Source organism: Athene cunicularia (assembly GCF_003259725.1).
Source record: "Athene cunicularia isolate RWA chromosome 4 unlocalized genomic scaffold, athCun1 chr4_part1, whole genome shotgun sequence".
Taxonomy (NCBI): Eukaryota; Metazoa; Chordata; class Aves; order Strigiformes; family Strigidae; genus Athene; species Athene cunicularia.
In genome coordinates, this window is record NW_020799098.1 from 18,848 (window position 1) to 45,371 (window position 26,524).

Genomic DNA, 26,524 nt, shown 5'->3' on the forward strand with positions numbered 1-26,524 from the left:
GGGGGGGGGGGGGGGTGCCTTGGGGCTCTGCTCAGCCGCGCGTGGTTTTCCAAGGGACTCGGCTGTGCCCCCGTTTCGCCATCGTTAGCCCACAAATGAAATGGCTTTGTGAGTCTGGCTGCTGATGGACCCGTCTGCTGGGGGTGCCAGGGGATGTGGGGGAGGCCTGGGGGGAGGGAAATCTGCCCCTCCTGCATGTGGAGCAGAGGCTAAAGCAAAAGCGGAGAGAAGAAAAAAGCCTCATTAAAGTGGCAGCGTGCCCAGGAGCTGCTGCTTGCTTCGCTCCTAGTGACGCTAACGTGGTGGCAGGGGGTCCCTGTGTGTCCCCAAGTGTCCCCTGGTGTCACTGGTGTGCTGCTGAACCCCCACCTGCCCCACGCTGCCGGGGGCTGCCCCTTCCAGGTGTTACCTACTTTGCATATTTATTTCCTGAGCATTTCTTAGCTGTGTCAGTTAGAGTTGGAGTGCCCAGTTCTTAGGAGCCTTCCACACCTCTCATTTCTCTTTGTGCCAAAGTTACATCTATAACTTTTATTATATTACCACGTAACAAAGCCGGTTTATTTTTTTGCTTCTTTTCTAACTGAAAAAAATTCTAGCAAAACAAGCAGTCATTCTGCCTTGCCTTGCTATGCCTTCCCTTGGCCTGCCATGCCTTGCTGTGCCTTGCCATGCCATGCTGTGCCATGCCTTGCCATGTCTTGTGTTGCCTTTCCTTGCCTTGCCTTGCCGTGCTATGACATGCCATGCTGTGCCTTGCTTTACTATGCCTTCCCTTGCCATGCCATGCCATGTCTTGCCTTGCCTTGCCATGTTTTCCTCTCCCAGAAAAGTTTGCCCTAAATGTCACAGCTGCTCCAGTGCCAACATCCAGTTCCCTTGTGCCAGGCAAACGCCTGAACCATAAATTTTCCCGGCTTGAATGTCAGCAAGAGACAAGCAGAACCCTCAGTGGTGTCCTGGGTGACAGCAGGGCCCTGGGTGACAGCAGGGCTCTGGGTGACAGCAGGGTCCTGGGTGACAGCAGGGCTCTGGGTGACAGCAGGGCCCTGGGTGACAGCAGGGCTCTGGGTGACAGCAGGGCTCTGGGTGACAGCAGGGTCCTGGGTGACAGCAGGGCTCTGGGTGACAGCAGGGCCCTGGGTGACAGCAGGGCCCTGGGTGCTGTAGGACCGTGCTGCTCTGGGAGTTGAACCATGGCTCGGGCAGGGTGATGCCCCGGACAAGGACTAGTTTTTGCTTCAGGTGGGGAGACGTCGGGGGCTGCTGTCCCCCCTCGGGAGGGAGCAGCCTGGGCGCGCGGCAGGTGAATCCCTCCCCAGCCCTGGCTCTGGCTCCCAGCCGCCCGTGGGCGCAGGACCAGCCCGCCTGCCCTTTGGGCTCCGCTCTCCGAATTCCTCTCTGCAGTAGGTCATTCTGGCTCGCCCTGGTGCCCTCATATTTTGGGGTTACTGGCCACATTTTCTGTGGTTGCTTGGTTTTCTGGGGATTGCTTTAGAAATGATCTTGCCATACTTTCTGGTTTTGCAGCTTCATGCCTTTCCAGCTCTCCTCTCTCGCTTGAATGACTTACGTATTTTTCCAGGATACTTCATCCCAAAATAATACCTAAATTTACATAGTGTCTCCTACCCAGCAACCCCGGACCTGCACAGGGTCAACCCCTCCATCCACTGGAGCTGCAAGAGGGAGGAGGGATCACGGGTGGTGGAGTGGTGCTGAGGATGGGAAAATACAAGTGGATGCTGATGGCTGGGAAGGGTGGGCACTGATTTTTCTGCTGAATCTCTTTCTAAAGCTTTTTTAACGTGGGCTGAGAGAGGTGGCTTTGGCAGGCTGAGGTGTCAGAGCTGAGCAGGGCCCCCAGATGGAGTTGGAGCTTCCTCTGCCCGCTCCGATCGCCCTGAAGCAGAATAAAGATACTGTCAGGAGAGGGAGCTTGGATTTTAGCCTGGGGCCAGGGCTGCCACGGGCCGCTGGAGCCTCCCGAAGCCCCTCATGTCTGCTCTGTCCCCCTCCTGCTATCTGCCGCCTTCCCCATGAAAGGCATTTGTGCAATTTTGTGGTTGTGGCCTGGGTTGCCGTCCAGCAAAGGAGCCGTACGGCGGGGCAGGGAAACCGAAGCCAAGGGAGGATTAAAGTGCAAAGTCAGACAGAACAAGCCAACACCCCAAAGCGCTAATTCCCTGAGCTATTCGAAAGGGTTGGCTTCCAACAGGAAGATAATACCAAATACGAGCAGCAGGAATGTGTCTTGGATGCAGGAATGTGCGGACGGTGCTCGGGGCCTCCCTCTGCCCGGGGATGCTCAGCCTGCGACGCTCCGGCTTTACTAAACTTGAGCGGCTGATGCCCTTCAGCCCTGCTGAACCCCAGCACCTCGGGCTCAGGGTTACCCAGCTGCTGACGGGGGTTTTGTAGGAGCTGGGGACTCCTCGGCAGAGGTTTTCCCAAAAGACCCCCCCCGTCCGGCCGTGCTGCCCCCGCGGAGCTGAGCAGCGAGAGCTCAGCGTCTCTTCGGGTGGACCCCACGGGGTGTGGGTGTCTGCTCCCAGCTGGCCCCACTCCCAGCCGTGGGAAGAGCTGGGGGAGCTGCTGGGTGACCGGGTGACCCCAGGTCCTGCCCCTTGCCTGGCCCCACTGCGTGGTGACCACCCCCCAGCCCCACGCATACTAGCCCGCACACATGTGCCTCAGTTTTTTTTGCACGCTCGCTCTCCCCAAGCACGAGCTCACTCCCGCTTTTGCTCAGAGACTTTTATTTTGCTGCTCACACATTCTCCATCCTTCCGCTGACCCCAAGCTCTAGGGAGGGGGGGGACGCCCCCCAGCCCCCCATCCCACGGGGAGCAGTGTCAGGGTCAGGCAGCGTGGCTGCTCGCAGGACGTGGCTGCTCGCACGCTGCCACGAGGGCTCGTGGTGCTGCCACGTGGCACCGGGTTCCGGCTGCCTTGGGTGCAATTAGCCCGATGGCTTTGGGGTGCCCGTTGGGGCGGGTTGAGCTGCCTCAGATGTTGTGTCCCACTGGTTCACCTGCTCCCTCCTGTTGCCCCCAGCCGTGGGCTCTCAGCGGCAGAAGGATGGTGGCTCTTCCGTTCGGGGTGGGCCACTTTTTTTGGCAGCCCTTGGAGCCTTCCTGCAGCCACCCACACCTTGGGACGGCCCCTGGGTGGCTCAGGGAAGACTCTGCTTAGCAAAGTAGGCCCGTGGTGAGCCCACGAGTGCTCTGGGCAAAGCACCCCATCCCCTGGGCCACCCCTTTACCCCTGCCATGACTACTCTGCCTCCCTCTCCATTGCCTGGTACTTGGCACCCCCCTCCACTCCGGGGACACCCCCAAAGTACCTGGTGAATATTGCTCTTGGGACGGGCCCCAGGTGACCAGTGGGGAGCTGGAGGCCAAGAAGTTGGTGATGCAGAAGGCTTTTAGCTCTCCCACCCATACCCGGAACGCAGAGCCAGTGTAACAGCGCTGCTTGCAGCACTCTCCTGACATTTCCTCTCTTTCTGCCTTTATTTCACTCGTGCACCCCCCCCATACAAGCCGGGCAGCCTTCCTCTGCCTTGGGCTTGCCGGCGTGGCCATCACCTCCGTCATATCAGCTTGTTCCTGGGTTTCCCTCTCTGTGACAACATGTCCCAGCTTTTTTGGCATCTGCCATTTGGCATCTCGCTTGTCACTGATGGTCATTAAAAGAGGAGGACTGCAGGACACGGTGTGGCCCCCCGGCACGTCTCTGCCCTCAGCTCCATTTCTGGGCAGCCCAGAGCCGAGCTCTGCAGCTCGAGGCCATCTCTGGTTTCTGACGGAAAGCCCTGGAGATGCAAGCGTCCCTCCCACCCTGAAAACCCCATTCCCTCCCATCCTCCTCCAAAAATCAGCTGAGGGAAACCTTTGGCTGACAGAGAACTTCGGCTTTTCCATGCCAGGCTGGAACTTCTTGCCTGTTTCTGCTGGTACTTACGCTCCAACGCTGGCTCTGCACCAAGCGTGATTGAACCACAGTTCCCCAGGCAGGAGGAGAGCAAGGACGTGACTTAAACCAGGGGGGTGACAGCCAGGGTGGGCACGTGGTGCCATTGGGATTGGGCCAGGGTGGAGCACCCCGGTGCTACAGCTTAGTTCCCCTAAATACCAACTGGCTGCACCAAGCGTGGGGGGCCTGGTGGGAAAAGCTGCAGAGGAGCCCTGCAGAGCGGTGGGATGCCACTGGGAGGAGGAGGAGGAGGATGCCTCTGTCCCTTGATGCTCCTACACCCACGGCACATGGCTGCTACCTTGCACCATGTGCTGTGCATGGCCCCGCGGCAGGACCCGGCACCCGGGAACCCCGTGGGGAGAGGGCAAAGGGAGGAGGTCGTGGGGGCACCCCAAAGGGTAAATCAGTCCTGAGCAAGGGTCCCTGCCCGTCCTGGCTCCTCCACTCGCCCTTCCCCAGGCTGGCAGCGGGGGCAGGTCGGGGTTGGGGGTCTGGCAGTTGGCCGGGCAGAAAGGTCATAAAAATAACTGAGGAGCTATTCAGGTCCTGCGGGAGGGGGGCGAGGAAGGGAAGGCAGTGCTGGAGGTTGCCTCGCAAACCCTCAGCACGACCTCGGTGCCGCAAACACAGTGCAGACCCCGGGCTTCCTCCACAGACGATGTCACGTAATTGTGATTCCTGCCTGGAAAGGCCACGAGGGCTCTGCAGACCACCTGAGCTCCTGGCACGTTTTTGGGACTGGGCAGATCCGGGCTCTGGAAACTCCATCCTGGACCAGATTTTTTTTTTTCTTTTTTCCTTCTTTCTTTTCTTTTCTTTTTTTTTTTTTTTTCTTTAAACACCCCTTCTGTCTCTCCCTAGTATTCAATAATTGAAAAATATTTAAAGACCAGATTTACACCCACCAGGAAGTTACCTTTATGCTCCTTTTCCTGCAACTAAACATTTTGAGGTGAATGTGGCAGTGAGGAGGTGATAAAAGGCCACTCTCACAGGTGAACACAAGAAGAGGGAAAAGTGATGGCCAAGGTCGGCCAAGGCTCCCCCCGAGCAATGAATGGGGCATTTGGCTGCGTTTGACACCATCCCTACCACTGTTCACAAACTTTATACTCCATTCATTTTGCTCGCAAAGGGACTTTGTGAAATTACTTTACTAACTACTGCTCCAAGAATGGAGAACTTTGTGGAGAGGTGTTTTCCATGCTGGTGAGGTGCTGGGAGGCAGGAGGGGATGTGTCGGTGGCTCTTGGGCTGCTTCTGTTGTCATGTCCCGTTCCCTCTGGCATCCCCTCTACCCTCCTGGGGCAGAAGAGCCCGAGGGTCCCTCCGTGGGCTGCCAGGAGGCACTGGGAGCCCCAGGTGCTCCTGGACACCCAGGGGGATGATACCCAGAGGACCCCACCCCATGGGGAGCCCTGCCTGTGGAGGGGGTGCCGGCATGACCGACCTTCCCTTGCTTTCTCTTACAGGGGGGAGTGACAGATGACAAGAGCGATGATGGCAAATCCGTCTCCACCCTCAGTTTTGGTGTCAACAGACCCACCATTTCGTGCATATTTGACTGTAAGGCCCCGAGGATTGGGGGGGAAGGTGAAATTCCCCTGTGGTGAGAGCTGGCTCGGGGTCTCTGCTGTGGGGGCCCCATAGCCAAGCATTGCCTGTCCTCTTCCTCTCACCCCTCTTGAGTGCAGATGGACGGAAAGGGGGGTTTGGGCAAGGATGGGGCATGGCTCGTCCCCCTGGGAATGTTGACATGCTCAGGGTCGGTGCTCTCTTGGGAAGCCACAGGAAGGATGAAGCCAAGCTGCCTTCAGACACGAGCCTGGGGCTGGTTAAAACTCCTCGTGCTCTCCACTCATCCCAGGACTCTTCTCTTGACAGTTTCTCATTTTCTCTCCAGGTGGGAACAGATACCACCTCCGCTGCTACATGTACCAGGCGCGGGATCTGATCGCCATGGATAAGGACAGCTTCTCAGGTGAGCCCAGATGCTCACATCCGCTTGTTTGTGCTTGTAATTACTGCTGTAACGAATGCTGGGGAGTAGTGGGGTCTGTAAAGCAAATTTTGGGGTATTTATTGATGTGAAATGAAGAGTGTCTGGCAGCCAAACAACGAAAGACAGCAGCACGAGGGTTTCCCAAGGCAACCAGCCTGGTAGCTTGATTTCCCATCAGCAAAAAAAAGCGGAGTTTCAAGAACTGTTATGTGAGAAACCAACCAGAAACCACAAGTTACCCAGGTCAGCCGTGAGTCAGAGATGTTTGCTTTGCTAATAGCTCCTTCTCCCCGACGGACCGAGGTGAAGCTGGAAGCCGGTGGCAAGGCTGGGTAACAGACTGCTCAGGGGCATGACAAATCAAACCAGAGCGGAGGGCAGGGATGTTTACTGTGGCACATCACCTCGAGCCCCCGCTCTGTGCAGTGCCAGCTGGGGGGTTGCAGGGAGGATGGAGGGCTCTGGGCTGCTGTCGAGACGGTGGAACACGGGGCAGAAACCTCCACGAGATGTGCTCAGAAAAAAATAAAAAAGTGTGCAAGGGTGTAATTAGGACCTGGGAGCAGACAGGCACCTTCTTCTCTGGCTTCCTCATGAAGTTTCTGGTCAGATTTCTGTGCCCTCAGCATCCAGCTTGCTCCCAGCTGGTTGGGTCCTGGCCAGTCTCTTGCCCACCCTTGCAGGGCAGGGGGGCAGCAGGTCTCCTGGGCATGGGGTTTGTGGAGGGAATTTGTCCTATGGTTTGGGGAAGGGATCAGGGCTGGAGACCCCCATTTATTAGGAATGAAAGAATTGATTGAAAATATGGTTGGAAAGGAAAATAACCTAACAGCGGCAAATCTGTAAAACGGTTCGTATTTGTTTTCACGACCGAACATTAAATTTAGCTGCTGCTCCTCCGCTCTCCATCCTGGAAACTTTGCAAGGGGGCTGGGAGGCAATGGCTGGGGGGTTTCCTTGATGGAACCGATGCCTGAACCGGGCATCCTTCAGACTGGAGTGCAAAAAAAAATGCCCCTTCATGGAAAAAAGTGTCGTCCCAGGTGGAGAAAAGGGTGTCCTGGGCTTTGAGCAAGAAGCTTTCTGTGTCCTGCTGCACTTCTGAAACTGCCGGGCTTGAGCTGCTGTGGTCGGGATGTTCTGTGCTGAGCTCATGTTTTCTGGGTTAGGAAATCAAGTCAGAATAAGATACGGCACTTTATCTGTTGGGCAGCTCTTTGTCTTCTGGTGCTGAAGGGTGCTTGGGTGTAGGTGGTTTGGTTTTAGAATTGCTCCGTTTGCAGCGTGGCTGTGGAGGTGGGAGGATGTGCCAGGAGGGGTCCTTCGTGTTTGACCTGAGCAGGGACCAGCCTGGAGGGTCCCACATCCTCTTCCTCATGGCTGGGCCATGCCAGGCAGGTGGTCCCATGGCTCTTTGATGATTGTGTCAAGAGCTGCCTTTGCCCACACCCGCTAATGCTTTGGAGGGTCGTCTGGAGGTGGGAAAGCAGGATGGGGTGGGATGTGGCTCTCTACCTCCAAGTCAGAGCCTGAGTGGGGGAAATGCAAAAAGTCCCCCGTCAGTTCATCGCTCTGTGGTGGGGGTCACACCTGAGATGTGAGCAGGTCCCGGGGCAGGTATCCCCGGAGCACCCCCACCCCTCTGCAGTGATGCCCGCAGGCAGGAGGCACCCAACATCCCTCCAAGGCTGTCACTGCCCATATGCCCAGGGATCTGCAGAGGGGCTGGGTGCGGGCATGCCCACCAGTGTGGGCACGGGGGTGACAGATCTCGGATGGGATCCAGGGACAGCCCTGCAGTGGGGAGCAGCCTGCGGGGACAGCTGGGCATCACCCATCATCAGCCAGGCAGCAGGGCCACAGTCCCAAGGGGCTCCTGCTTCCCCCAGTATTCTGAAGTAGAGGGGCTTGATGGGGGGTTGGCAGAAATGTCCCGCAGAGGTGCAGAGCACCCAAACAATCACCCAGTGTCTGCGCCCACTGAGGTCCCGTCTCCCCTCCACCTCCACAAAGGGTTTGTTGTTCGAAGTGGTGGGGACCGAGGTGATCTCATGGCCCCGATCGGCGGAGTGGGGAGGGGAGTCCCTTCCTTCGGAAAAACCCGGCCAAGGACAACATGAGTAACAACATGCCACAATGTGGAATTGTGATCTCCGCTGCCTTAACAAAGCATAAAGGAGTTCATTAAGGGGGCTTTACACAGTTATAAAAATAAACCTTCTGTGCACACGAGGGTCTAAACAAAGGGGCTTTATAGAGGCCTCCTTTAAAAAGAAGAAGGGGGGGGGGGAAAAAAAAGAGAGCAAAAAAGCAAATCCAAATCCATGGTTTTTTTGTTTATTGTAACGCATTCTGCTTTCCTCTTACTGGAAAAAAGCGCGTAAGTGGAAAAGGTTCTTCCCAGTGTGAATAGTGCTCTCTCCAGCCGGCCACCTCGCAAACAGCCCCGGCTCATTAAACACGTCTGCTGAGGTCCGGACGCCAAGAAAGAAAATACACACCCACCCTTGGGCCCCCCCATCCCTGGAAGAGGGGAGGGAGGGTGGGGGACGCCGCCCTGCCCAGCCAACCCTGCCTTCAGGTGTCTGGGGGATGCTCCTCCGTCTCCAGGGTGGGCAGGACATGTTTTGCTCCCAGCATGAGCTCACAGTCTCAGGCCAGTGCTGGTGTGGGGGTGTTGGCGTTGTTTTGCAGGGTGGGGGGAACCTCCTGGCACTGGAGGGGGTCGCACAGCAGTGGGTTGCATTTGTAGGGTCTGTCTGTAAGCCAGTGGCAAGTGGCTTTGGGGTGAGCCGGGCGGTACCCCCGGGTGCTGCTGGATCCCCACACGCTGTCTGGTGTCTCTGTGTCTTGTGGTGACACGTCGTGCCGGGTGCTGGGTGGGGGACGTAACCTCTGTCCTCCCAAAAGGCCCGTGGTGCCTCCTGCCACCATGGAGGTTGGGCTCTGCAGGCAGCCAGAGCTCCGGGTACACCCGGGACCACTCCGGTGGGATGCGGTGGCCACGGGGGGCTCGTCCCTGGCAAGGCCCCGTGGGTGCTGTCAGGTTCTGGAGGGTGTTCAGTCTCCACGGGGTCTTGCAGTGTCATCCCCTGGCATGTTCCAAACCTCTCACCCAGCCCTTGGTCCTGGTTCTGCCCCCACCCGTCCTGTCCCTGTGCCCAGTGCCACGGCAGGCTGGATTCCACCGCAGGTTTGGGCCACACGCTCTTTGAAGCTGTCTGGAGGGGAAGGTGTTAGAGGGCTCAGCTTTCATGTTTTTATGGTTAATTGTTCCCAGGCTTCCTGTGTTAATTGCTTTGGTTGTTAAGGGAGGCTACTCCTCGCTCCTAGCCTCTACCTCACCTTGAGAAAACTCTGGCTTTGTCCCAGATTAGGGGTAAGACCCCTTGGTCCCAGCTCAGTGCCTAAATACAGGGTCTGCCGAGACCCTGGAGTACCTGACGTCTGTGTGGGGTTGGCGGAGGTGGTGCAGCAGCCCCCAGGGAGACCCAGAGGCATCTGGTGTGGCCGCTGGGGACTGGGTGGGCTAACCCCGAGCGCTGGGAACCCCAAACCCTTCCCAAGACATGGATGTTCCAAAAGCTCGCGCAAGGGGGATGCGAGGATGACTCCGGCCAGATGCTGGCTGCATCCTCAGCTCCTGTCCCTTCTGGAGATGTTAAAGACCCCAGGAAGGAGGCAGTAACACCCCAGCCACCTTCTTCATGGTCCGGTCTTCACAGCAAGGGGGGATCTGAAATCACTGCGCACCCACATGTGCAGTGCCGGTCCCTCCTGCATCGCCCCAGGAAAGTCTGGGTGCATCATGGAAAGGGTCTGTGCTCTCTGCTGAGCTGGGAGATGTCTGTGTTATCACGACGGAAACGCTCACCCTTTTGGGAGAAAACCCCACACCTTAGGGCAAGAGGTGAACCGTTTGTCTGGTGGACAGGGTGAGGAGTCATGAGGACAACCTGGACCAGGATGGATCAAGTCAGACAGCGATGAAATGTCTGATGTTACAGCAGTGCAGTGCTGGGAGATGTGGCCAGGGAAGGTCACGGTGTCTGCACCAGCTGGAGCTATCGCAAGCCAGAGGTTGCTCGAGTTAACATGGTCTCATGTAACCTCGAAAGGTTTTTAGCAAAAAAATCCTTCATCAGAGGTTTTTAAGGAAAGGAGGCTGCTGTGGGATAAGGAGGAAGGTCTCTGCATAGACAGACAGCTAAGCTCTGTGGGCTGCCGTGGCTGTCTTGTCCCGAAAAGGGTGGAACGAGCAGGGATCTGGGTTGGACCTTTGTGAGGAATAACTCCCATAGGCCGAGAGACTCCAGCTTGAAAAAGATGTTTTAGGGTTGGCGTGATAGAAACCTGCAGAACCCTTGGTGTCAGTGAGGTGGGCGGGGTGGACTGCTCCTCCTCTCCTAATGCAAGCGCTGGGGAGTCTCAGAGGCAGAGGGAGCTGGGTACTGCAAAAACCCGTGAGAAGATGGTTCTTCAGGTGGCTTTGAGTCCTCACTGGAGGATGTGGTGGGTTCAAGAGAGCCAGGGCAAGTCACTGGAAGACAACTGGGGTAAGTGTGGGAGAGCTTGGCCTCATTCCCTTCTCCGCTGGAGTTGCTGGGATCCGGGTGGGAATGTCAGTGCTGTTCCTAAGAGACCCAGAGCTCCTTCAGCCTGCCCACAGCCTTCCCTGCACAGCCCGCTGGCCCTTGAACCACTGTGAATTTCTTTCTCCTTCCAAGACCCGCAGCTCTAATTCATCCTTTGCCTCTTGTCTAACATCCCTTGCAGATCCTTATGCCATTGTCTCCTTCCTCCACCAAAGCCAGAAGACGGTGGTGATCAAGAACACCTTGAACCCCACCTGGGACCAGACACTCATCTTCTACGAGATAGAGATCTTTGGGGACCCCCAGAACGTATCTGACTCCCCTCCCAGCATCGTGGTGGAAATCTATGACCATGACACCTACGTGAGTCAGCACAGCACGAGCTGGGCCTTCGTGGGGTGGGCGGGACGAGCAGATGGCATCGCTCCTGCCTTCTGGAGTGCAATGCTGTAGCATCTCGGGGTGGCTCAGACGTCGAGCTGGGCACTCAGAAGATACAAATTCAGCAGACAGCTCTGCTGTGACGTCCTTGGTGGCCCCGCTCTACTTGTCAAAGCCGCATCTACATCACTTTCTGCGGAGTGGCCGCATTAACTGTCTTTCCTTGTGGAAAAAGCTTGGGACAAGGTTTAAAGCGGTCGCACAAGTAGGGGAACACCCACTGTTGTTTGCTGAGCTGCCCAAAGGTGCCCAAAGGTAGTGATGGCACCTGTGGGGGCTGGTGAGAGAACCTCGAGTCCCTCCTAGGAAAACCGGGCTGTAGCTTGTCCCAAGAGCAAGTAAGAGCAGTGTGTGAGTGAGAAGCATGTAGAATACGTCTCAGGAGCTTCTTGTGCACTTTCTGCCCTCCCTCCTCCAACAGACACCATCGGGAAGCAGCAGAGGCGACTGAAGACCCCATGGCAGAGCAGTAAATGGGCTTTTTAAGAGCTGCTGATACTTAATGCTGTGCTTGGATCTCCTGCTCTGGAAATTGTGTGATACCGTAGGGATTCCACCTCCTGTTTAAGCCAAAACACATACGAAAGAGCGTATTTCTAGTTCTGGTAGTTACAGGGAGGAGTTGGAAAGCTTGAGTCTATATGGGCATCAAAACCATCTTTTTTTCTGAACTGGTGCCATAATGGTTCAGACATTGAGCCTGATTTCTGAGTGACGGGGTCTCAGATGGGATGTGGGTGCGTGGTGACGGACTCCACCGGGAAGTGGGGTGGGAGGAAAGCTCCCCGTGCCTGTGATTGCCTTCCAGGGCGCGGATGAGTTCATGGGGCGCTGCATTTGCAAGCCCAGCCTGGCACGCTCGCCGCGGCTCTCCTGGCACCCGGTCATCAAGGCGAACAGAAACGTCGGGGAGCTGCTGGCTGCCTTCGAGTTGATTCAGAGGGAGAAGGTGAGCTGCCTGTCCTGTCTCTAATTGCTGGCTTCTTCCCTTGGAGCCTCTCAGCACCCGGCAGGATCCAACCTCTGCTCAGTGCTGAGCTGTGCCCGCCTGGGCTCAGCACCTCTGCGGCTGCCTGGCCTCTGTTTCCCGAGGACGGCTGCTCCGGGCAGACCTGGCTTCGATGCTGGGTGCTGCTGCACCCTTGCCACGTGATGGGAGGCTTCAGCAAGGCCAAGGGAAAAGGGCTTGGGGCCAGCCCAGCTTGGGCTGCTGGGTACCAGCTCGGGAGGCACCACTCACCCTGCCAGCCTGGCCGGCTGTGGTGCTGAGCTCCAAGCCTCAGCATCTTTGCACTGTGGGAAGAGCCTGGTGCATTTGGCCCCAGATCACTGCCCTTTGCTCCGAGTTAGACTCCGGAGGGGGTTTATGAGAGCCAAAGCAGGCGGTTACTCCCGCAGCAAGCTGCAGTGCTCAGTGCTGGCCATTCGTGTAAGGAGCCACGGGGGCAGGAGGCTGTGCTTTGAGCCAGCCCGGGCAGGAGAGACTCATCATGCCCCAGCGTGCTCCCCTGTACTTTCCCACCATCGCTCTCCCCCTGCATGCACCACCCCCTCGCCTCTCTCATCTCTGGCTTTTCCACTGGCCGAGGTGCCCGGCTGCAGCCCAGATGTGCCTCAGTTCCAGGGAAAGTGGATGGACTGGGAGGCTGAATCTCCCTGCCCCATCCCTCCCTCCCAGCCCCGAGGTGCTAATTGGGAACGAGGGTCCTGCAGCTCCCTCCTCCCTCTCCGATGTGGGTCCCAGCTCTGGTCCCGGAGGGTGCTGTGCCCCGCTGCTGCAGCTGCCGGGGTGGGAGCGGGGGGTGCAAACCTGCTGCACCAGCAAGGGCTGCTGGGTGGGGGCCAGGAGACGTCTCTGCTCTCGGGATGGGGGAGTGAGCCGCTGCGCAGCCTCTTCTTCCTCCTCACCTTGCTCAGATGTTACTGAACCGGGTGGGGAAGATCTTGGAGAGGGAAGTTCTCTCCAAGGACCCTGTTTGGTTCTCGCAGAAAGCAGCCACATGGATTTGAGGCTCTGCTCGTGCCTCCTTGTTGGGAGGAGAGCCCTGCACTCGTGCCCAGGCTTTGTGGAGCCCAGCACTGGGGCTGATGTTTCTCTACCAGATAAAGCTGAGTTGGCACCAGAAGTGCAAATGCAAAGGGTGTGTTTTTTTTTTTCTCCGCAGCCAGCTGTCCATCACATCCCTGGCTTCGAGGTAATGCCATGACCCTGTTCGCAGCTCCTAGGCCCTGTGTCCCTCAAACCATCCCCTCTGTACCCCTATAGAGCTGTGGGGTCCCAGCACCGTCAGCTGCTCTTGCAGAGATTTGCAGTGGATTCTGTCTGCAGCCCTGCTTCTGCAGGCAGTGTGTCCATCCTGTTATTTTAGGGTGAAGGAATCCCCATGTAGAGATGCCAGTTTCCTTCAGTGGGTGGCAAAGAGCGCTGGAGGGAGTGGGGCAGCTCACTTTTGACCTCTAAAACAGGGCAGATGTGCCCCATTTCAGATATAATTCCTCAGATGTCAAACACACCGTAACCCTCCTGCCCTGCGATAATTTCAGCGTTCCCACTGCGAGGGGCTGTGCTTCCCAAGGCCTCCAGCACATTTCCTTCCCTACAACCTGACTTAGCAAGGCCATTAACTGATGCTGGATTTTAAATGGTTTTAAGCCACCTGCATTGATTTCTTCTCAAGCCTGGGGGTGGTGGTGTGCAGGAACGTGGAAAGCATCCTTGGATGCCTTAGGATGGGTTTATGGATGAGAATGGCTCTGACTCTACTTCCCTTCTCTCCTCCAGAGTGAGCTGTCCTCCAGTCTGGATGAGGTGAGTCTGTAAGATTTAGTTGTCTCTTCATCTTGGAAATTGTTAAAATCGTGCCTCTGGGGGGCAGCCACTTCTTTTCGGATGAGTCAAGCCAATAACATCAGGATTTCAGTAACATGAGAGATCACCAGCAGGACAGGGGAGATGGGCTCCGTGCTTAACCCAGCAGGTGTTCCCGATGACAGGGCATGTCGGGTAACGTTTAACCTTTGTGGGATGTGCGTGCATGAGGTCTACCGGTGTTCAACCCTTCCAAACAAAGCATGCCAAAACCGAAATGCTGGGCTGATCTTTGGCTGGACCTCAGCTGAAATCCCAGTTGAAAAGTTTGCAGCTTTTCGTGGGGAATTCGCTGTGAGCCGGGGCACGTGCTGGGCTGTTCCAGTAGCTCTGAGGGAAATAAATAATCTCATCGGGATCCCAAGCTGCTGCTTGGGCAACGTGTCAGAGTTGCTATCCAGACCTTGTGTGTCCTACAGGGCAGATCACAGGCTGAACCAAAGCGGGGCCAGGGCTGGCTGGTGTCTTGGACAACACGAGGCAGGGAGGGGAACAAGGGGCACATCTGCCTGAGTGTTGTGGTGGCCCTGGGAGCCACTTAACCCCAAACCCGGGGAGATGAGCGAGGAGGGACCTGGGGCATGCAAAGACCCTGGTCACATTTCCATGAAAGGTTGGATGGGATTTCTTCCACCCAAGCAGCCTTTCCTGATGGTGTGGGGCTCATCTTTGTGCTCAGCTCGTGCTGAGCTGGAGCAGCTTGTGTAAACATAACCATCTCTCTGCTCTTTCTCCTCCATTTCTTGGCACTGCCATTTCTGGATGGGGCACTCCACAGCTCTGCACCCCTGCCTTGTTCTACGAGGGGCTCCTCCAATGGGTACCTTTTATGATCAAACACTTGACTCTCCTCTTCTCCTCTGCCTTTGCCAACCAAGCAAAGTCCCAACAGAGACGCAGAGAGACCAGCTCCTTCAGACATGGCCTGGCCTGACCCACCTGCCCTGCAGGAGCCCCCCCCAGACCAACCCCCCGAGGCTGCATCCGAGGGGGTGATGCCAGCCCAAGGCCTCCAGTGCCCTTGGCAGGAGATAACAGGTTTATGGTGAACCTGGCTCACATGTGCATCGTTCAGGCTCATGATGCACCTGAACGACCAGGCTGGCCCCAGACCTCCTGCTGCTGCATTTCTCTTTGGTGCAAATGGGAGTAGCCTTCTGGGGCCAGACCCCCTCCAGGCACTGGGGTTTAAGCCCCTCTCGAAACAACGTGGCCCAGCTGCTCCCTCAGACTGGGAGGTGTTTCCAGCCACTGCTTTGACTGGGCTGATCGGTGCTGATTTTCACTCATCTCTTTTCCAACCCCGTATCAAAGTCAGGGTTGGACTAGACGATCTCCAGAGCTCCCTTCCACCCCGATTCCCTCTGACTTGCCCTTGTTCAAACGTCCCAGCTGCCAGCAGACCCCACAGGTCTTGTCACGGATGTCTCCTCCATCCCGCCTGCTGTGTCTGGGTTGAGAGCTGTGTCTGGGAATTGCTTGTCCTCCGCTACCACCCCCATCCCTCCCTTGCTTCTGCCTCATCCCCAGGACTCACTGCTCATTTCTGTCCCATCTGGTGAAACGTTTAATGCTTGTACACTCAGCTGAGACCCAGGAGAATGACTGCAAAACAACAGGGATTGAGAAGGTCTTAGAAATGGCTAGTGCTCACTGAAGACGTGGCAGTGTTAGAAGCCAAGCATGCACTCTTGGCTTTCAAAGCCGCTTTTGAACCTGGAGAGGAAGAGGGGCAGGCAGGAGCTCTTGGAGAGGATGGGGGGCAGGCAGGAGCTCTTGGAGAGGATGGAGGGTGGGCAGGAGCTCTTTCCTCAAGGCTTTCCCCTTTTCCCACACAGATTTGTCAGAAGACAGAAGGATTGAAATGATCTTTAGTCCAATGACAATAGATAAATGCAACACATGATATTTGCATTGGTGAAGATTTAGGTGTCCTGTTAGGGGAAAAACTTCCCATTTTGGGAACAGACTGTGCAGCCATCTCACAGGGACTGTGTGGAGTTTGAGCCTGCCTTAGGGTTTGGAGATGGGCTAGGTGACTTGTAAATTGCATAATCTCTATAAACTAAGTTGTATAATCTTTATTATGCAACTTAAATGCAATTTAAGCACATTTAAGGCTGGAAATGAACATATGTCACTGTACAAGGACAGACTGAGGCTCTTCTTGGTTCGGTCCATGCTTGGTGTTCCCTAAGTGTTGAGGGTCACAAAGAAAAGCTCTTCAAGGGCCATTTGGTCTGTTCCTCTACCCCAAGGGAGGACCAGCTCGTGCTGACGGTGCAGTGTCTGAGCAGCCTGATGTTAAGGCTCTGGCTCTGGAGGTGTGTTACCAGAAGTGCTGAGCACCCAAGCCATGCTGGGGATGCTCTGCTCCTTTCTCTTCTCCTGAGGCATCCCCCCCCCCCAAATAACCTTCCCTTTCCCTGCTGGCACTAACCACTTCTGCGAGCATGTGGTTCATGGGAGGGAGGACTGCCTGCCCCAGATTTACCGGCTGCCCCATGAGGGAAACCCGACATCTGCCCCAAAATGAAGTTACCGAAAGTCTTCAGCTAACAAGCAGCTTGATTCGCCAGCCACCAGCAATTGCCAATGAAAATTAAAGCTTAGCGTCTAGTATAGCTAACATGCCACCGTGAAAAATCCCTTTGTAGGGCATTTATATACGTACATATATAAACCTGAACCAATCCTATAATTGGAATACATATACACACTTAATTTAATGCAATAATACTCCAGCCTGAAAAGAATGCTGGTCTCCTAAATTGGTTCCAACTGCCCTTGGATGAGGGTTGCATTTTTAGAGGTTTTGCTTTCATTCCTGCCTTTTTGGTGACTGTGAACTCGAAGGTGCAGGTCAGGAAGAACCCGAATGCTGGGAGGGCTCAAAGCCCGTCCTCTGCGAGCGGCTGGGGAGGCCTGGCTCCCTGATTTCCTCCTCTGTGAAGGCAAATTTTGAACCCCTCACCTGCCACCCAGATTTGTTCTTGCCCCGAAGGAAATGTTCTGTGTGCACTGTGCATGGACGCCTTTATCTGAGCCCTGTGCTGGGGCTGGTGGCTCGGCGGCTGCTGGTTATGGTTTATGGAGCTATAAGCAGCCCTAAGTAGGAACAACAGCCCCTTCCTGCAGCCGGGGGCAATGCTGACTCTCCATCCCATGGTGCTGCTACCACTAAATACCCAATTTTTTGGGAGTTGGTCACAGCATCTCCCTCTGTCCAACTCAAGGAGCTGTATTTCACTAACTCACCCCCCGCTGCTGCTTCGTCCCCTCTCATCGCTCTGCAGAACGGTCTCACCGTGGTCCTGGGGTGGGGTAGATGCGGTTTCATCCCCTCAGCCCCTACAGGAGGCTGAGCCTGGATGCAGGGCAGATCCCTCTTAGGTCCCTTGAAAAGGCTCAGGGGTTGCTCTCAGCAGTAGATGTTGGTCTTTTCCAGGGTCAGATTAAGGGGAGAGAAGCAGTTTGCAAACACATTCCCCCCTTCCCCCCCTCCCCAGCCCTCATCTTCTCCTCTCAGGCTGTCCTGGACTTGTGGGGGAAGATGAGTTTTGCAGAGAGGAGACCACTCTGGGGGGCGCAGCGTGGGGAGGGGCAGGCGATGGGGTTGTTGTCCCGTTGTGACGTGACCTGATGTGCCCTTGGCATCTCTGCTCCCCGCAGTCCGCCGACTCCGACCTGCCGTACCCCCCGCCCCAGCGGGAGCCCAACATTTACATGGTGCCCCAAGGAATCAAACCCGTCCTGCAGCGCACGGCCATCGAGGTGAGGGATGGGGAGCGCGTGAGGCTGCTCGCCTCCTCGCGGAATCACACCCGGAACGTGTGTCCCTAACGGGGGGGGTGAGGCTCAGAAATGGGATCCAAGGCAGACTCTGTGGATGCAGAGTCCCACCAGTGCTGGGAGCAGGTTCTGCTCATGGGTTATCTGCCAAAATCTGTTAACTTGCTGGGAAAACATTCTCACCAAGCAGTTGAGTTCTAGGGCAGAGCACAGCCCTGGACCACGCTTGGTTTTTAGGACAATCTCCCTCACACCAGGATGATATTTGCCCAAACCAGAGATGCTCCATTAATAGATAAGCAGTTGTGGACCTGGTGTATTGGTGCATACAGAGAAATGTTTGCTGTACGACCTGGCTTCTCCCAGCCCCGGCTGTCCCACATGGTTGATTCATCTCTCCTTCATGGTGGGCCAACACTCAGGTTTACCTCCCTTGCTTAGAAGCTCAGTGAGACGCCTGGAGGCAGACCTCTGGCTCAGTCTTTGCTGTCTGTTCCCCTCACCCTTCAGATCCTGGCCTGGGGGCTGAGGAACCTCAAGAGCTACCAGCTGGCCAGTGTCACCTCGCCCAGCCTGCTGGTAGAGTGTGGGGGCCAGCTCGTGCAGTCCTGTGTCATCAAGAACGTCAAGAAGAACCCCAACTTTGACATCTGCGTGCTCTTCATGGAAGTGGTGAGGACCTGGTCCCCACCCTGCAGCGATGGGGTCATAGCAGAACTGGGTGGGAAGGACCTCCGCAGGTCCCGTAAAAAAATCCATCTCATGGTGAAGCTAATTCTGTTCTGCTTAGCCTCGGTTTCCTCTGGGGGGTGCAGAGCAGCTGCCCTGCGTGGTTACGTGGTCCCTCCCCTCTGCCCACAGCGTTTACCCAAGGAGAGCCTGTACAGCCCCCCCATCATCGTCAAAATCATCGACAACAGGCCGTTTGGCCGAAGGCCCGTGGTGGGGCAGTGCACCATCCGCTCGCTGGAGGATTTCTACTGTGACCCCTACCAAGAGGAGATGGACGGTCCCCAGGAGCACTCGGGTACGTGCTGCCACGGAGGAGCTGTGGGTGGCTCTGTGCGTCGCTTTTAGCTCACCCCAGCTGTAGGTCTGGCACAAAAAGCCCAGGAGGTGCCAAGGAGGAGTCCAGCTCTGGGGTTGGTTGGTGAGATGGGTTGTCCCTTGGCCAAGCTGTTCAACCCCCATGAACATGAGCTTTGGCTGGTGTGAAGGCTCTGGGCAAGGTTGAGATTGGTCCTGGAGGTTGATCCCAAGGTGGTTTGGCTTTGGGGTTTCTGACAGCTGGATGTCCCGGTCATGCTCCTGCTTGCTCTGGTTGCAGACGATGTGAGCCTCACGCCCAGGGACGACGTCCTCATTGACATCGATGACAAAGAGCCTCTTATTCCTGTCCAGGTAGGGAAAAAATATCCCTTGTTTCTTACTTTGTGTGACATGGGGGAACATGTGCGGGTACAGGGCAGGGGTAGAGAGCAATGCAGATGTGGGGTCACGTCTGGTTGTACCCTTCCTTTCGCAGCTTCCACCTCTGTTTTCACCCCCAATCCTCCACCACACCACAAGGAACAACCACAAACCCACCCTTCTCCCCCATGTTTAATATGAGGTGTTGGATTTGCTTTTCGGGGCAGGGGGAGGACCCAGACTCTCCCCACGCGAGGCTCTTCCCTTCAGCGTCTCTTCCTCAGACGTGTGGTTTGGGGTGAGACCAAAGCTCTGTGGCCACCCCCGTAGGGCTGCGCTGTGCGGGATGCTCTCTGGGAATGACAAGAGCTGACAGCCTTGAGGGGCCTCACCCCAGCACCACAGAGGGTGGGCTGGTGCTGGCAGATGGGACGGTTCGCCCGAGGCCACACCGAAGCGGAGGTTCCCCGTGGCTCAGTTGCCCACAACCACGCGGCCAGGTCTCCTTTCCCCGGGTTTCTCTTTGTTTGCAGGATGCTCTGCTGCTCCCAGACCCACTGGCTGCTTTCAGCAGCTCCGGTTTCTCTGCAGAGGGTCACGGCGGGGACCCTGATTGCAGAATATCCCCTGCGGGCTTTAGCAGGGAGGGAGGGATGTGCTGCTGCTGTGGCAGGGAGCAACCTCATCGGTGCCATGAGTTTGAGGGGACTCAGCTGTCCCTCGTAGGTGGGTCAGGCCACACTGGTGACACTGGCCCTGCTGGCGCTTCACATTTCTATAAGCCCTCGGGTTTCTTCGCCAGCAGATGTGTCCTCTCCGAGGCAGAGACCTGCCGGTGCTGACGTGTGCGTGTGTGATGCACAAGTCCGTGGGTGAGCCTGACTGCTCGGGGGCAGCTGGAAGTGTTGTCAGAGGCATTCGGTGGAGCTTTTCACGGTCCCCTGTTCCCTTTGGTGTATTTAATGCGCTGGCATTTCCTTCCTCCCTGTTTTAAAGGTTGTGGGTGCTGCGTGGCACCCCGGGCTAGAAAAGCCTGAGCTGTCTGTAAGAGCTCTGCCCCTCAGGTAAGCCTCTTGCCTTGTCTTTCACTGCCCATAAAAGCAAGATGGAGCATTTGGGCATCGATGCCTCAGCTCTTCATTCATCTCCATGGTGGACCCTCAGTGTTTCAGTTCACGAGGACTTTACAATCCACAGATCCATGCGGTCAGATATCTGCGGTCGTGTCCCAGGGTGGGCTCAGACTGGGTTCCCAGTACCGGGCTGTCCCCGGAGATTCAGAGCTGGAGCTGCGCCTCTCTCCTTGCTAGACTGTCTGCTTTGGGTTTGGGCCGTGCAAGCCCTCCCTGCAGCTGAGCAGGCATCGCTTGAGCAGGAGTGTGCCTTGCATGCTGCAACCTCTGCCCCGTTCAAGGCTTTCAGGCTTTGGATTAAGGAAAAAAAAAATTAAAAAAAATCAAGATTTTGTCCATCACTCAGCAAAAGCTGTGGGTGTGGGACTCCAGCCTGTTGTGGTCTTGCCTGCAGCTGGCCCTGCTCATGCCTACCTATCCCAAGCACTGATGAGATCCAGGTTGGTGCCCTCAGGCAAGGTCACCCGTGGTCCCTGCAGCGAGAGCTGGCTTTGGGGTTCCCCACGAGGAGGGACGTTGGGATGCTCAGCTTCCTGGGACGCTGGCGGCTTGTCCCAAGGTGCCTCAGTATCAATTAGGAACCGGACAGTGGAGTTTAAAAATATTGGCCCAAGTGAAATAGTGTCGTCGAAAGGAGAAAAGCAGCTCCAGACAGAAAATATTACTGACAACCTAATCGGCTTTCTGTTTGCTTGCCATCTGCGGATTTGTCTTAATAATTTACAATTGTGCTTCATCTTGTATCAGTAAAGTAACTGGAGCATGTCTGTACAAAACACACCAAAATGAGCCTTGGAACAGGAACCTTCACTTCTGCAAATAAAAAAAAAAATCCCCTTTTTCTAGCCTAGTTCAGAAAACACTCGGGAGAAAAGTGAGGGGACAATGTGCGTAGGAGGGCTGGGGTGCAGGTCATGCCTTCATCTCTGATTTATCTCATGATGCTTCTGTGCATCTCACGTCCCTTTGCTGCAAGACCCTCTGCAGAGACAGTGGGCTAAGACCCCCCAACAGGGGTTTTGCTGGCCCCCTCCTGACCCACGGCCACAGATGGGGCAGCGATGGGTGGCCTGGTTTGGCATCTGCAACACCAGCAAGCTGCGACGGGATCATTTCTTATTTTTTTAAAAGAAAAAATCTACCCGAAATTCAAATTAGTTTGACTAATTTTTTTTTGACATATACAGACATCTACAGTTTAGATTCTCCCCCTTTATTTATTTATTGATTTTTGGGGGGTCAGTTTTCAGTCAGAAGGGTGTTGTGTAGCAAAACAACAACCTGCAGCACTTCCAGTGTGCAAAACTGCTCTTGGAGGGCATCAGAACGACCTCCCCCACGCTGGTCCTCTGCTGCCTTTTTCTGATGGCAAAACTGTTTGTTAAAGGCAACTGATTTCGTAAAACATTTCCTTTCCTCTGACCTCCATCTGCCAGCATCTTTCCCACCCCTGATTTTTCTGTGCCTTCAGCAGGGTCCAGACCCGCAGTCGCTCCTGCTTCTTGTCCCGTGACTTTGGTGGAGAAAACAAGAGGCAAATGCAATTCCCTCTGGGAACGCAGTGTTTTGACCCAAATTTGCTTTCTTGCTGGGAGTCTGGGCGGCCCTGGCTGGGCGATGCAGGGCGCTTTCAGCCCGGGTCACTAACTACCCTTTTACTCTGATTAATAGAAATTCCCCTGCTTTGTATTAACCCGGTGGCTCCTTTTTTGAGGGAGGTGAGGGGAGGAAAGATTCCTCCCATAAATATCCTTTATGAGAGCCGCAGGCGAAGGCTCCGCTGGGTGCAGTGAGGGGGCTGCGGCCACCATGGGACCTTGGCTCGGGGCTGGTGTGGGGTCAGGGTCCTCTGAACCGGTGCTGAAGGTGCCTGGCCAAGGTTCTCTTGGATGTTCATGCTCTACGGGGCTGGTGGGGCTCCCAGTTTGCACCATTTCCTCTGGTTTTGCTGTACAGGCAGGATGGAGGGAGCACCCTGGGGTGCCCCCACCCTGTGGTGCAGGTTGGGGGGGCTCCCTGCCTGGCCTCTGCCTGTGCCCACTGTTGCTTGAAGGGCTCTGATCAGATCGCCATGTCTTTTTAATCAAAAGGCTGCTTCTTTTACAGATTTTTTTTTCTTTTCCTTGGGCACTTTGTAACGGTGAAAAAACAAGACCGTTTTTCATGTTAGTTTTGCAGAACTTCATTCACTTTCAGTGTTCCCCCTCGGGACCCATCCACCAGTTCCCTCTTTTCCCCAGGTTTTGTTGCACCTGGAGGTGAGGGCAAGGCAAGAAAGAGAAACCCAGGGCTCTTCTTCTTACATTTGCACTCCAAAAAATGGCAGCATTTCAAATTTCTTTTGGCTTCCACCTTTTTTACTGCAGTTAGTTTGGAAAAGAAAATGAAAAATTGTCCTTCGAAGCTTTTTTTTTTTTTTTTTTTTTCCCCCCATCTTTTGACCAGCGTTAACTGTGAAAATGCTCGTTGCTGGCATGGGGTGTGCAAGGCAGAGATCATAGGTGCTGGGTAGATGTGCGGGCACCTGCATTTTAGGAACCTCCATCAGTGCTGAGGTGGTGTTTTGGCACCGTCTATCGCTGGGCAACCTCTTAGAGATGCTGGCCCAGAGGTGAAGGCAGCTGGGCAGGGGGGTTGGGTAGTTTGGGAGGCAGAGCAGGATCGTGGTGTGCAGGGAACTCTTGCACACGCAGCTCAGCGCTGTGTTAGGTGTTGGTCACGTCTGTGGAGTGGTCAGAGGTGGCAGAAGGTCACGGGAGAGGTGGGAGGAGAGGGGCAGCCTGCTTCTCCTCCGAGCCTGTCTCAAAACCTGCTCCTCATTAGGCTAATTTGGAGCGAGGCCGAAGGCTCTGTTACTGTGTGTACGCAGTGCCCTGGCACGGTGGGGCTGTTTAAATTGCAAACAAGAATTAATCCCCTCCTCAGATGTGGTGGTGCGTCGTGGGGAAAGCCTTGCTTCGCGAGCCACACCCCGTCACCACAGGCGCCACAGGATCTGGCCCTGCTCCCCCATCCCCTCCCTCCCTCCCACCCTGCGCAGCTCCAGGCAGGAGCAGGGTGAGGGAGAGCCACACCGAGGGCCAAGGGGACCCGTTTCAGCTGCCTGCGCTCACTCAGGGCCGGGCTGGTGGATTCCCTGTGGGCAGGTTGTGATGGGAAGAAGGAAAGTAGCAGTGCCTGACCCTCCTCCAGCTCCCAGCCTTTCCAAAGCTTTGCTCCGGACGCTCTTGTCCAAACACACGTTCTGCTCATTACCAGTTTTTCAGGTCAGTGCAATATCTGAATACCCCGGCAGGAGCTGCAGGTACTTCTGATGACGTGCCAGATGCAGATCTGTCTATCTTTTGTCTGAATTATACCCCACCTATCCCCCTTCTTCAGAAATTTGTGTGCTTTCTACCCAAATTCATGGAAAAACGCTCTTTCCCTGGCTCTGAGGTTCTTCCTCGAGACTTTGGGGTGCTCCTTGTCCCGATGGAGACCTGTACACCACGAGGGGTACGTGGATCAATGCTTCATCTTTGGTACAGCTGGCTCTCCATGACTTGCTTGGAAAATCAGGCCCGCGGTCATGTCCACAGCAGGCTGGGATCCATCCCAGGAACCTCGTGCGCCCCCAGCCCCAGGGATGTGACTCTGCTAGAGTTAGAGCTCTGCAACCCGGAGATGGCCCTTGGTGGCCCTGGTGGCCAGGCTCTCTCCTGGCAGGAGGAAATGAGGTTTCCTACTGACCTGGAGGCAAAAGAAGCATTTTTGGAAGGTGATAATTAGAAAATGGGGCCCCTGTCAGGGAACAGAGGGTTGTTGGCAGCCAGAGCCTCAGTGTTTCTCTGCCACCGCTTCCGGGTGGAGGACCTGTCACCACCCTGGAGACGCTGCAGAGCAAGGAGAGCAGTTACTGGGTTTGGGGCTGCAGGTGGGGGAAGACGCATCTTCCTGCAGCAGCATTGGTCCCTCTCTCGGTGCTGCTGGAATCGTGGGCACGGAGCATCCTGGGCTGAGGCCCGTTGGGGAGGGAGCCGCGGTCCTGGCTGGTGCTGGTTTGGAGAAGTTGGTGACAGCTGATCCTCTGCGAGATCCCCAAGGCTTGTCCCATGGGCTGCCTGTTCAAAAGCGCTCCCTGAGCGTTGCCTGCAGGTGATCCTCGGTTTCTTTTCCTTCTTGATACTTGCTTCTGGGGCAGCTTTTGGCTGGGATGTGCAGAAGTAGGGCTGTCTGTAAGGAAACGCACCTCCCTGGCTGCAGACCTCATCCATAGGGCACTCAGGCTTGGTCCAACTATTAGCAAAACATTCAGGAAGGCATTTATGGGCAGTGGGAACAGAGGACGAAGGTGAAAACCTTCCGGCCTCTGACGGTGCCTGTGAGGAAGAGGAGGGTTGTGGCAATGAGTGGTGGAGGTGAAGGTGAAGGGAGGCACCTCCGGGGTCCCTCAGCCTTAGGTTGCAGAGTGAAGTGAGGTGAGCTTTTGCTCATGTTTGACTTTCCTTTAAGCAAAATAAATGACACCACATGTTGAATTAAGTAATTTTTATTTATTTTAAAACATCCAGCAAAGGTCAGAAAAATATTTCCCTAGCAGTGTCCTCAGACCTGAAGGCAGGGCCTTCTTCCCCAAAAATAGTTGCGGGCAACAAGTTATGAGCTGTGTTTCCTGCGATGCTCGAGCCGCTCAGCTCTTTGTCCCCAGGGAAACACGGCGCTCGAGGAGCTCTGCCTCTCCCAGACCTCACAGGGACTTCGTCATGATGTTACCAAACCTGCTCAGCTCAGCCTTTTGGGGCACACACACACTTTTAGGCAGGTGTAGACCGCGTTCACTGCTCGGGGCGGGGGGCAGCCGTGGTGGACCGACCCCCCTGCAGAGGTCCCAAAGGAAGGAGTGAGACAGAGAACCCCCCCCCCTGCGATACTTTGTTCCCTGGGGCAGTTTAAAACCTACTGAAAGCATCTGCAAACTCAGAGCAAACTTGGGGAACAGTCTAAATGGGTGGTGAAAGGACAAGAAGGGGGAGAGGGACGTTTCAAAAGCCAAAACACTTCGCTGCAGCAGTTTTAAAGTGGAAGACTTTGACGTTTCTTTACTGAAACAAACATTTCGCAAACAAAACACCCGGCAATGAATTGAGTTATTCAGTCCGACCTCAGATTAATTCTTCTGTTTCTTTGTTTGTCTTTCACTTTTGCCCTTTGTTTGGGGAGCACAGGGGGGAGGGAGCTTGTTCATGGAGAGCCAAACCAAAATTCCCACCATCTCCCTCCCTAATCTCTCAGTTTTGGCCCTGAATGCTGTTCCTCCCATGCCCACCCTCTCCTGGTGGCAGACATGGGGTTGAGGGGACATTTTCTGACACCCCGCAGCCATCAGGGTCCCTCCAACCCGCTCTGCTCCCTTCTGGGGCCAGGTTTGGGGGGTGAAGGAGGAGTCCCAGTGTGCAGAGTCCCTCCTACCCCTTCTCCCGGGGAAAGGCGAGGGATCCCAGGCCAGGAGCTCCTGCCTGCGGCCGCAGACTCCGTACCACTTGCTCTTCCCGTGGTGACCTTGGAAGCAGGAGCCAGGATTGTTCCTGCCCGTGCATGTGTGCATGGGTGTGTTTCATTGTGTGGCTCCAAAGCCTTTCTCCCTCCTTGCCAAGCCTGGCTTTGGTCCCTCCTCTGATGGATGACTGGAACAAAGGATCACTTTGTTGTCCTCATCTGAAATAGAGAAAACAAACAGACGCGAAACCCCCGCGCTCTGAGGTTGCTGAGCGTGTTGTCCATCTTGTACGAGTGGGGTGAGAAGTTCAGCCCGAGGCCTGTTTAAAACAAGTCTTACGTGCACACGAACTGGAAACATCGTGGTTACTGAGTGCGAGGAAAGAAGCTCCTAAAACTCATAGAAAAGCAATTTTTCTGCAGCAAGGTCTCCTTGGTTTGCTTCTCTGGGAGATGCACCCGGAGTAGGGATTTTCAGGGGGTGAGCACATGCGAGTGGCTGCTGGCTCAGCCCTTATCCCTGCCCACTCTGCCCCCACAGCCTCCTTTGTTCTCCGCACTCTTTCCTGGGTCCTCAATCCCACGGGAAGCAGATGGGAAGGACAACCCTGAGGCCCAACTGCAGCCCCAAGGGATGAGCAGATATTTGTTCCTTCTGCTTGTTGGTAAAACAGTCACAGAGGAGCCGTGTCCCGCTACCCGCCCAGAGCTGCAGGGGTGTCCCAGCGGGAACTGAGCCTGGGGAATCCTCCCCCCATGAGGCAGCTGTAAATTCGGGGTTTTCAGCTTGACCCGAGGTCTGAAGCAGGTCTGGTTCCGTGGC

At 55.7% G+C, this 26,524-nt stretch overlaps 1 protein-coding gene across 1 annotated transcript in view; it reads left to right on the forward strand.

The window, feature by feature from the left end:
• Positions 1–26,524, forward strand: part of DYSF (dysferlin) — an 86,841-nt gene that overhangs the window by 17,178 nt on the left and 43,139 nt on the right. Inside the window, exons 28-37 of the mRNA XM_026846857.1 lie at positions 5,454–5,547; positions 5,885–5,962; positions 10,760–10,941; positions 11,828–11,968; positions 13,185–13,214; positions 13,802–13,828; positions 17,561–17,662; positions 18,191–18,352; positions 18,542–18,707; positions 19,008–19,081. Coding sequence (XP_026702658.1) covers positions 5,454–5,547; positions 5,885–5,962; positions 10,760–10,941; positions 11,828–11,968; positions 13,185–13,214; positions 13,802–13,828; positions 17,561–17,662; positions 18,191–18,352; positions 18,542–18,707; positions 19,008–19,081 — 1,056 coding nt within the window. The remainder of the gene's footprint in view (positions 1–5,453; positions 5,548–5,884; positions 5,963–10,759; positions 10,942–11,827; positions 11,969–13,184; positions 13,215–13,801; positions 13,829–17,560; positions 17,663–18,190; positions 18,353–18,541; positions 18,708–19,007; positions 19,082–26,524) is intronic.